Genomic DNA, 12,256 nt, shown 5'->3' on the forward strand with positions numbered 1-12,256 from the left:
CAATTCGGCAAATCGGAGACTGTATGGAACTGCAGACTTTGTTAAATCGATTTACTGATTGGTGTAATAGAAACCAATTGTTATTGAGCGTGGAAAAATGTTGCGTGATCAGTTACCATCGTACGAAAAATGTAATCCGATTTGATTACAATATTGCCGGAACTAAACTTAGCAGAGTCGAGCAGGTAAAGGATTTGGGAGTAATACTAGACGAAAAACTGTCCTTCGGACCTCACATCGCAACGATTATTGAGAAAGCTAGCCGTCAACTTGGGTTCATTTTCAAAATAGCTCGTGAGTTTGATGATCCATTATGCTTTAAAGCTCTATATTGTTCGCTAGTCCGTTCAAGACTAGAGTTTGCCAGTGTTGTTTGGTGCCCGTATCAGGCAATATGGATTAATAGACTAGAGAGCATTCAACGCAAATTCGTCCGTTACGCCCTGAGGAATCTACCTTGGAATGATCCGCACAACTTGCCTTCCTACGAAGATCGCTGTCGTCTGTTGGGCATCAAAACATTAGATCAGCGTCGAAGAGCATCGCAAGCTGTTTTCATCGTAAAACTGATTACTGCAGAGTACGATGCTCCGGATCTGTTATCGCAAATCGGTTTCTACGCACCTTCTAGAGTCCTGCGACCAAGAACTATGCTTCAGGTGGAATTCCAGACCACCCAATATGCTGCCTTCTCACCACTCTCAGCAATGGCCCGTCAGTTTAACCAATATGCCGATTTGTTCAGTTTCAATGAAACTTCATCCGTGTATCGTCGTAAATTATTAGTGAGTGGTTTACTATAGTTTGTCTTTTCATGTTAATTTTTTAAAAAATGACAATGTAATGCTATAATAATGTAATAATTATGTAATCTAATAATTTTATGTATCAAATGTATTGTGACGCACATTAAAAGACGCTGGGGTTTTTATGCACATTTGAGGAAGATCTTTTGGGACCACCTCAAGTGAGCTTTTCCCCACCCTACACTTCATGTAGACCATTAAAGGTCAGATGAATAGCAAAATAAAAAATAAAAATAAAAATAAAATAATCTAAAATTTCTTTAATCAATAAAAAAAATGTATGAAATATATCGAATGTCATTTTAAGGCCAAAATAAGATATGATAACAAAATCAGTTATTATACTCATCTTACAACCACTGTTTTAAATATCTACTAAATAACAAAATGTGTTATCAATGTATCTCCATATCTATTCAATAACAAAATATACCATTATAACACAGTTTGATATTGTTTTTGTATTATTTTGCTCTTCGCTCCTGCTCGGGTTCTTGTCAGTATTATTATATTGTAAAATTGCATTCCCATTGTGTTGTATAAACTGTTGATAAAAATAGGTATCGAAATTATACACCTGTCAGATATATTTGAAATCACTTTTTTCTCCGAAAAAAAACTGACATGATCGGGAATCGGAGCAGGACTCGCTTGTCATATTACCGTAAGAATAGCAGACGATGCCGCAGAACCAGGACAACTGTATACGGTTAATCTTTGCACCCCGATCTCGTCGGTAACAATACCAGGCAATAACCGTGCATCAAATGTGTTCTGGTGCAAAATATGCTTAGCATGTGCTCTAGTAATAAATACGAACCACTCGTAATAATAATATTTGCGGTAGAAAAAAACTTACGAATGTTTTTAAATGTTATGAATTTGTTTTATCAGCTAGGAATATAGTTTTACGAATATTTTTTCTGAAAAAAATGCGAAATTATGTTTTCATTGTGACTGGTCGTTAGTTATTCGGCATGCTGGTAATTGATGAAATATGAATAATTCTAAATTAAATCTTAATTTACATCGTCATTGAATGTGCAGTGCAGAGTCCACTCTGGTGGCTAAATAGATAAAGAAATTGCAATAATGAATGTAGATTTTGTTTTCAACCGATCTCCATTTAGAAATTATTGTTATTACTTGTATATCAGCTGTGAAATACCAAAGGTGCCACAAAATTAAGAGGTATCAGATGTCGGCCCCCGGGCCATGAAAATGCAATAAAATGCTTTTATCGATCGGCTTTACGACCATCTCAACTGTAAGTCGAAATCAGGTGCTATGCTGCTGCAATCTAATCTCACTTACCGTCTGAGTATCGAAGTGTTGTGCTTGTCGTGCTTTCTAGCTAGATACAAAAGTTTCTTCATCAGCGTCAGGAACAACAGTAAAAATAATATTACGAAAAGCGACTCGATGACGATGAAGAGGATGAAACCGAACGAGTCCGTCGTGTGCCACCAATGGGAGGGGGTTTCGAACATGACCCGGTAGACCAGCGGCGTCGAGGTGGCACAGAGAATCGGCAGGAACCAGCTGATCCCTATGCTGCTGGTGATTCCGTTTGCCAGCGTACTGGTGGCGACTGTTAGCTTCCGTGGTCCTAGTTCCGTTGTTACCAGCAGCGTGATGGCAATCAGGGTCGAGGAACTGAGCAGCAAGAACGCGGTCAATAGAGAGATTACCACGCTGTACCAATCCTGAAATTGGATGAATGGCGGTTTTGATTATAATCGTTGCCACATCATTAAATCTGGTGAACGTGAAACAATAAATTTAATAGTACATATTGAACCCATGCGGTTTGCTGTGGATATGTTTGATCACACGACGTAGCGTGGCACGAGGTGCGAATTTTGACACGAATGTTTTTATTCTGAGTTTGATCAAACAATTGATTGCCTCATTTATCTTGAACGCAACGCCAGTTAATATATCTGATAAACTGCAAACTTTTGCAGAGCACAGGCGAAACATAGGCCCTCAAAGCCACAAAACATGATCATTTTCTAAATGCTTCCGCCCCTTGACGGTGCTAACGGTTGCGGCGATGATGGTGCTTGCGGATGGACGACGCAAAGGGAAACGGCCATAAATTTCATTTCCATTTGATTGATGGCAATATCATCAGGCATTAGGAGGTTGTTTGCTCTCGTAGATCTCGGCCAACAAGAGCCGGCTGTAATGAATAGCATCGATGGTCAAGCAGAGCACAATCAACCGTAAGCCTCGGAACGAACCCATTTAGCACTTACGGCAAGAGAACCTGGCAATATGATATGAAAGTGTAGCGTATCAAAGTTGGTAGAAAAAGGACGTCGATATAAATTAATCACTTCATGAATGTCATTTTAATAACGAATTGTAATTTCATGTATAAACTAATGCTGGATAATAATGATTTGATATTAGCTCCATAGAATGTTGGTTTTATCGTGAATATTTTCTATTGATATTGGTACTTTTCTGCGTTGGAAACTTAAGATGGAGTTTCCTCCTTATAAGTTCTGTACTTCTTAATGATTGATGTAGATGCCGCACTTTATTATTACAATCGTCATGAATAAGCCATCTTCATTGATTCATAAGTTAAAGCGGACGCACGGTTATTTATTCAACATTTGTACTATTATAATACGTATTGGAAACTAGAACTAGAAACTATTTTGCAGTTGTAAATCAGACTACAATATTCGATTCCTTAAAGATTGTTCAACTATAACTAAAAACGAAACGTAGAAACATTTAATTTTTGTCCTTGCTTGATTAAATACCAACCTAAACCAATAAACGCCCTTGCCCTTGATTGATTTGAAGCCAACCTAAACCGATAAACTCGGTAGTTTAGCAAGTGATTTTATTCCAGGCTAAATGTGGCATACGGCATTCCTGCTCGAAAGCCTACAGCCCACCAGTCAGGAAATATTCGATTAAATTCCATCCTGTCGAATTGTCATCGTTTTGATTTTGCACAGCTGCTGTGCGACATCTTCGCCGGCTACTATTCACTAGCAAATTAAATTGCGGATGGACCATGTGGCATATTTCGATTCCGTTTTACATTAGCGTTGTTAAAAAGTTCGTCTGCGCTTTTATGCTGAGTGTTTCTAGCCCCGGGCAGTTTTTCTCATTTTTTAGCTAATCCTGCCACGGGCAGGATTGCCAACATGGTCAAATCGTTTACACCAAGCTATGCATCATTAGTATTCACAGCAGGGGAGTTTTTCAACTGGCGCTCGAATTGGTAACAACAAGCGGAAGTCCCTTTCTTTTTGGGACGACGACGGTCCCGTATTGCCCAAATGAACATGCTTTTGGCGTAGAAACACCACCTATTAAAAAAAGAGGAAAACAAACCGCTGCCGTAAAGACAACCTTTTTTTTGCCCCACCCAGGGTACGTGAGGAAAAATCAATTTTCGATGCACGTTTCTTCTGCTACTGGTAATATGGTGAGAAATCTAAACACTTTAAGTTTTAATCTAGTTTCGTTTCGTGAGTATTCTTTCAAGCGAAAACTTTTCTGGAAAATTGTTTCCTTTCTCTGGCGTCCCCAGGATTAGCCACAGTGAGGGAACTTTTGCTAACTGCAGCTGTTTTACAATTCGGTAAATGCACTCGACGCTTATTGAGTTTGTGCAGGGCAGAAATTCATAACGGGTTTGAAAATGCTGACCATAATGGGTTTTGACACCGTTGAATAATTGAGCACCTCTTCCGCTGAAAACCTAGTGACGATTGCTAAAGCACACTTCATGTTACGACTACTAACTGTAGGCCGGACCAAATTGAAGCCGGAGCCTGGGAAAAACAAGTTTTATTGTCTCATTTTTTAGGGAGCTTTATTTGTGTTCTTAGTTTTTCGATGATACGCACTGCTAGCAAACCCACTGGTACAACGTCACGAAAATCCCCAGTCTAATCAGGCTTACTAATGTCTCCGTCGTGGCCACCCAACCGACGGGCAACATTTTCCAGCAAAACATTTTCTCTTCGTTTTGTTTCGGGATGTTTGCAATTTAGTATGGCCGTCTGCTCACGAGAATTGATTCCAAGATCCAGGCTAAGTTTCTGCTTAGAGTTTTTGTTTTCATTTTGCTGTCGTCTAATGGTTTCAATGTGAAGATCCGAGAAAAAAAACTGGACTGATGGTAGCCCATATATTGATAAATTGGCTTGAGAACAGCTCATATCAAAGACACAAAAATTTGGAAGCCTTCCAAGAATCTAATTTATGATTTATGATTGCACAAATGTTCGCAGCAGTTTTTACTTTCTTTTACGGTTCAGCTTTCGTGTAACCGGGAAAGCTTGGAAGTCATTCAACTACAGCATTTGCTGGAAATTTAGGAAGTGTCTGACTAGATGTTTTTATTTAGTAGGAAAGTCACTTAAGTTTTATTGCTATGATGAATTCATTTTTTTTGCAATGCCCATATGAGAAATATTTTGCAAATGGCGGGAGAAAAGGGTCCTTGCTTAGGTCGCTTACAGTGAACAAGATAGTCACGTTATGCATAAAACGTGAAGTATTCGAATTATAACGTATTTTGTAAGTACTATTGTATCAGGTGCTTTAAGATCTCCCTAAAGAAATAATTTTGGCATTGTTAATCATGAATTATTGGCAATAACTTACTAGAATAGATAGCAATACATATAACATTTTGTTATGTTAATTTGATGTAGCCTAGGTTTGAAAGAAACCAATGCTGGTTTTGCGTTAAAACTTTATTTGTACTTTTGGTTGATTCATCTGACAACCTGGAGACGATCTACATGAACTTATATCTAGAATAAAACTATTGTAGCATCCTAGATCTTATTAGGATGCTAAAGGCGCGTGGAGAAACTTGTTCAAAGCCGAATAATTCCTTGCCCAGCGTGTAGGTGCGGATGCATTACGTCAGTTTTTCATAAAAACTGTACATAGTCCGATAGAATCTGGTTGTCAGTAAATTCGATGAACGAAGCTGCCTGCGTGAAGCTCGAAAATCAATACGAGACAACAGAGCCGAGGAATCAATTTCATTATTAAGGACCTTGGCCACAAAAGTTGCTTGTTGAATCCTACGACGACTGTCTAATATCTTCAAATCCAAAAGCTGGCATCGGAGCGGGTACGTAGTACGTATTCCAGATAATATAATATTTTCAAGTATTTGGCGTTCCAATGCACAGTACAACGCCTTTAAGCAATAGAGAACTGTAAAGTTTTGGGAAATTTAGTGATGATTCAGAGTTCTAGAGATGGCAGCAGTATAATGTTGGTTGAACGTGAACTTGTTATCTAACAGAACTCCAAGATTGCTGATCTGATCGACGCGTCAACGAATAGCTCCGTTCATACGGTAATCAAATAATGGGGCATCAATAAAGTACGTCACGCTTATAGGGGGAGAGGGGGTTGATCTAATCGTGACGATTTGTGACGAAGGGGGGAGGGGGGTATGAAGTTATGTGACGTCACATGAAAAAAAAAAATTGAATGGAAAATTTATTCGGGAAGTAATAATTTAGCCTTTATTTTAAGATACAACTATTGAAGGCTTCTATAAAATTAACGTACCTACTGATGGATTTTAAAACAAATAGTTAAATTTTTTGAATGAAAACTTTTTTTTAACATATTTGTGTGAACAGGACTCATTTATTCTTTTATGTAGTATGAACTCTCCATTAAGGCTTTACAGAATATGCAGTATACCGCTGAAGAGCTGCTTGAGTACCGTCCTGCCTAAAAGATTTTTGCAACCGCAAATAGCAGTCACACAAACTCCTGAGGGGCTACGGGGTGTTACCAGCAGTGTTGCCACATATTCATCTGTACTGGAAGGGGCAAAAGTCTTTTTTATCTGTACTTTTTCTTTCAAAAATCTGTACCAAAATCTGTACCATTAAAAATATTTATTGCATAGAAAAATTTGGTTTGTTAGCATTAAAAAAATGCACGAGTCTCAAATCATTTATTTTTACTTCGTGATGTTTGCACATATCACTACTAAACTTAGACATAAACAAAGGTAAAACGTTTTGTTTTGTTTCCATTCATACTAAGAATTGCCTCTCTATTGATTTCAAGAAACAGTAATGAGAAAAAAGTATGAGTTTTTGACACACAAAAAAATCTGTACTTATCTGTACTTTTTGGCAATTCTGTAATCTGTACCGTAAAGAATCTGTACCAAAAAATTTTAAAAAATCTGTACTTTTCCAAATAAATCTGTACATGTGGCAACACTGGTTACCAGAGACCCATGGCAATGTTTTCTCTTGATATTCGTGCTGAACTCAATCGATGAACATAAACTCATACCAAAATTCCACGGCTGCTTTTAAGGTTTTTCGGTATAATTTATACTGCCCCTCACTCAAAAGCTCTCTGAAGGATAGAGGTTATGCTACTTGCGGATTAAATTTCGCATCTAAGGTAGTATTGAATGATTGCACGATTGAATGAATACACAAAATGACAAAATCCGTCAGAAAAGTTCTTCCAAGGCGTGTTGCTGCAAGACGTCAGCAGGAAGTCCTGATTCGTTCAACTAGATCAGACGAATTTGAGTGGATGGATGTAAAGGACGTGGATATGCGTGAAACATTAATCGACGACACATCAGCGACTTCTGGAGCGTATCCGATCGCAGCAATTGGAGATCATCTTCAAAATCCGTGAATCGGTGACTTATAAGCTCGAAAATTTTCCTTTTTTGATTTGCTGAAATTCATTTGATACCGTCATCCGGGGCGAGATTGTGCCAAAAAAGCATATGTTTTTGTTCTTTAGCTCAGTATACACACAATTTAGGAACTAAGTTGATTTCAAACCTGTCAATATATACTAAATTGTTCAATTAACAACTACCGTAGAGATGGTTTAGTTACAATGAAACCTAGTTTTACTAGAAGTGCATGAACTTTGGCACAATCTCACCCCTTCTAGGGAGTGACATTGTGCCAAAAACATAAAGTTAGGCAAAAAACCTAAACAGTGTACATTAGCATGTTTATAAACAATACACATAAATATCAGTATAAAGTAGTTCATATGGGGCCGTCCATGAACTAAGTGGACTATTACGGGCAGGGGGTCGGCCAAAAACAACGCATCATACAAAAAGTATGAAAAAAAAATAACCCGGGGAGGACTGAAATAACTAAAAATGAGTTCGTAGTCAATGGACAGCCTTTATATAGCCAGTAGCGTTTGTAGGGTTAACAAGGGGAGATATATGAAGGGGTGTATCCCAAGGGGGCATACCTATTTGATCATTTAACAAAAGTAACCATTACTTCGTTCGAGAACCCGCGGCCGCAGAACATATGGCCTATCCCACCCCCTCCCCCTCCTTAAAACTGGCAGTTTTTACACGGTATAATATATTCGTCTTATTTTAGAGTGTTTATTCAAAGTATCTGAAATTTCTAGAGAAAAAGTAAAAATTAGTTTAAATTATTTAGCAGACCTATGATGCTGTTTGCTCCAAAATGGATGATGCAATCTAATCTGTCAAAATATTGTGCTCAATAGTAAAGAATGTGAGTGTACTGGTGTATACTAACGTATTTTTTTTGTATATGTGAAATCCACAAATTGGATCGATCATTATGGCTTGGCACAATCTCACCCCCGTGAAGCTCGAAAAGTACAAAGTTTCGAAAAAAATAATTTTCGTAATCAAAACTTATCCAACGCATAATAACCTTTCAATACATTGTAAATGATTAGTTTATATACCTTCACAATAGCAAGTTGATGCGATTTCTTGTTTGGGTTGGTTTACGCGGGACATTTTTTACAAGTGTTATTTCCGAGTATTTTTGATCGCGAACTTTGAAACCCTGTTTAGGCTAAATAGTTTGCTTATATTATCTGTGTTCCATTGGAAGTTATGAATAAATATGTTATGTTCATCATCATTTTGGATTTGGGTCACAAGTTTCTATAGATACAATAAATTTTCACAAATGAACATTTTTGGTTTTTGGCACAATCTCACCCCCGTGGCACAATCTCACCCCGGATGGCGGTAGCTTTAAATAAAAAGTTGGAATGAATATTTAATTTTTTTGTTGTGAAGGGCGGGGGTTGCCGTGACGTGACGTACTTTCTCAGGGGGGTCACGAATGATTTTGATCGAAATTTGCGTGACGTACTAAATGGATGTCGCCTAAGATGGACACATTGCATCGGTGAAATGTTATAACCAAGCATTTGGCAATGTTTGTTGGGAGCTTGTTTCTAATACACCAGTCAGTCAAAATGTCCAACAGCACTTGCAGTTGGTAGCAATCAGCGATAGATTTCACAACGAGTTGGGTCTTGAGATCGTCGGCATAGACCAGTGCGCATCCGGAACCAAGCAGGATAGCAATGTCGTTGAAGTACACGGCGAACAGCAAAGGCCCCAGGTTACTGCCTTGTGGCACACCAGAAGTACGTGTGAAACTGAGGAATCCAGCTTGACACGTAAAGTACGTGCTATACGACAAGAGCTCCAGCATGAAGTCAGTTTGTCAGATACACTAAGCTTAGATAGCTTGTGCAAGGGTATTCGATGATCTACTGCATCGAAAACGGCCTTGTGTACAGTGTGTCAATTTGAGTTTCATATTTGAGATGTTTGAGATCTAGCAGAAAGACTGGTAATGCCTCTGTACTTCGTTGCATCACGCCTTTGTCCTTTTTTAAATACAGGAAGCATATAGAATTGTTACCACAGCGTTGGAATATCGCGTTGCTCAAACGATTTGGTAAAAAACCTGACTAAGTGGCACGGCAAGAGTAGTAGTGCAACCTCAGAAAATAATAGCCGGAATACCATCGGGAGCAGGTGAGTAGGAGCTTCTATTTCTTTGCACCAGAAATCGCCTTAAATGACCATAAAATTTTCCAGGTCAACAGCACAATCGGCGACACCTGAAGCAGCTATTTCAGCATCAGACTGTGTAGGTAGGGGAATTGTGTATAATGTGCCTCCCCTAAGAATAAATGGATATATCTCTGTTATGCTTCCCCAAATTAACGTGACAACTACGAGTATATGTTGGTATTTAAGCTGACAACCAATTGCAATTGTTTATTTCATTTAGTATTGTGGAATAAATATGATAGGAATTATTTAATAGAAGCACCTAAATGTTGTGTTTCTCGTCTGCGTGGGGTAAAATGCCCTACCTGCGGTATAATATGCCTGTTGGCGCTTGCCCTACGTTGTGTATTTTGAAGGAAAAAAGGAAACGACGATAGCCGGCAGCAAGCGTGTATAGCAGGCGGGAACGACGACAGCCGGCGGCTGCTGGATAATAACCACCAAAGAGGATGGTAGTGGATCGGAAATTTCACTGTTACAGAATCACTTAAGTCACCGTATTAGGCACTATAACTTAGAGATTTATTTCAGGCTAAACGGGTCCAACTAATAACTAACTACACAGGTAAGTATTGCAGAGTGGTAAGTATATTTGATTGCAGGACAACGAAGACGCAAGTTTTGCGTTCACTCTTGCTACTGGTTCGATCTGGACTGACTATCGTCCGATCGCTACCGAAATTATTATGCGGCAGACGGGTTGCCAGAAGGGCTGCAAAACTGGTCTAAATGTACGCCCGTTAGCACCAATCTGCTACAGGATGCAGTTCTATCCGCCAGTGCGGTCGATTTTACTTCTAAGTCTCAACATACCCGCCGCCTTGAACAATCGTGTTCAACAAAAAATGTAAATAAGAAACATAACTTTTAACTAACTAGTAATACAGGTTGGTTTTTATAATTCTAACACTATTTCTTCTCACGTTAGTTCATTCTGACGACATATCCGAACTGCGTTGGGCCGGTTGTGGGTTGTTGGCCATTGGTGAATCTTGTGAAGTGCTGGCCGGTACTGGAGAACACGGCAACAGGCAAATTTTTGCAATCGGACGAGTGATGATTCCACGAGTAGTGCGGACTGAAACAACTCGTGCCAGCTGATCTTTTCCGGGCTTAACAGCTTGTATTCGCCCTAACGGCCAGCGAATCGGTGGTTGCATTTCGTCGACAATGATGACCATTGTGCCGGGAGCTATTTCATCATTTCGTTTCCATCCTCTGGTGTCTTTCTGTAGTTCTTGTAGATACTCCTTTCGCCAATGGATCCAAAATTGCTGCACATGCAACTGCAGCTGCTGATAGTGGTCGAGTCGGTTCACAGGTATGTTGTTCAGTTCTGGGTCGGGCAGGGCTTGCAGGGATGATCCGATCAGAAAGTGTCCAGGTGTGAGTGCGGCTAAGTCGTTCGGATCTTCTCTCATGGGTAGCAGTGACGGTTCGAAATGTTTACCATTATCAGAATGGATATGCGCAGGACAGCCACGCCGGGCGAGGAACCTTTGGAGGCAACACTGGAATGCTTGGGTGGAGAGGTCATTCACCAATTCTAGGTGCACTGCTTTGGTTGAGGAGCACACAAAGACGCACAGGTAAGATTTGGCAGGTGCTGCACGCTTATGAATCGGACGAAGATACAGTGGGCCAGCGTAGTCAATGCCGGTGATACTGAATGGACGACTTGGGATTATTCTCGGAGCTGGTAATTGACCGATTTGTTGCTGGGCAGGTACTGGATTGAGGCGTGTGCAACGAAAACAATTTCTGACGATGCTTTGAACTAGTTTGCGGCCTCTTGGCGGCCAAAATTCCTCTCGAATTGTACTTAACAGCAAGCGCCCGCCGCCATGAAGCAATTTACGGTGGTAATGTTCAGCTGTCATCCGGGTAAACGGGTGGTTAGCGGGAATTAAAACCGGATGCTTTGCTCGATAGGGTAGCTGGGACAAATTAAGACGGCCTCCTACTCTCAACACTCTCTCTGGGTCTAAAAACGGGCTCATCAGGTGAATCGAGAACTGTTTTGAGACGGTTTCACCTTTCTGAAACTGGGTGGCTTCTTCGACTGTTTGTGCCCCACCAATGAAACCGTTGACATAAAAACATTTCTTAAGAGCCTGTGCATCGGCCGGATATGGTTCGCCTTCGTCTGTCGCTAGCTGCTGGAGAGTACGGGTCGCAAGAACTGTTGAAGGAGCTAAACCATAAGTTACAGTTAGCAATTCGTAGGTTTGTACAGGTGATTCTGATGAAAAGCGCCATAAAATGCGCTGCAACGGGATATCTTCCGGATGAACGAGTGCTTGTCTGTACATTTTAGCAATATCTCCGACTAGAGCAACTGGGAATGCGCGAAACCGTAAGATGATAGTGAGAAGATCGTCCTGCACCACGGGGCCTACGCAAAGAGCTTCATTAAGCGAGAAACCGGTGGAAGTTTTTGCAGAGCCGTCGAAAACGACTCGAACCTTGGTTGTCGAACTTGCTTCCTTAATTACGGGGTGGTGAGGTAAATAATAGGCTCGAGAGTTGTGTTCTTCGTCCTCTTTGACCAACTGCATATGGCCAAGGGAGA

The 12,256-nt window shown here is 40.1% G+C and overlaps 1 protein-coding gene across 1 annotated transcript in view; it reads right to left on the bottom strand.

Moving 5' to 3' along the window:
* LOC128740448 (uncharacterized) overlaps positions 1 to 12,256 on the bottom strand; it is a 148,213-nt gene that overhangs the window by 32,807 nt on the left and 103,150 nt on the right. Inside the window, exon 15 of the mRNA XM_053835989.1 lies at positions 2,121 to 2,512. Within this exon, the coding sequence (XP_053691964.1) occupies positions 2,121 to 2,512 (392 nt within the window). The remainder of the gene's footprint in view (positions 1 to 2,120; positions 2,513 to 12,256) is intronic.

This window comes from Sabethes cyaneus, chromosome 3, assembly GCF_943734655.1.
Source record: "Sabethes cyaneus chromosome 3, idSabCyanKW18_F2, whole genome shotgun sequence".
NCBI classification, from domain to species: Eukaryota; Metazoa; Arthropoda; class Insecta; order Diptera; family Culicidae; genus Sabethes; species Sabethes cyaneus.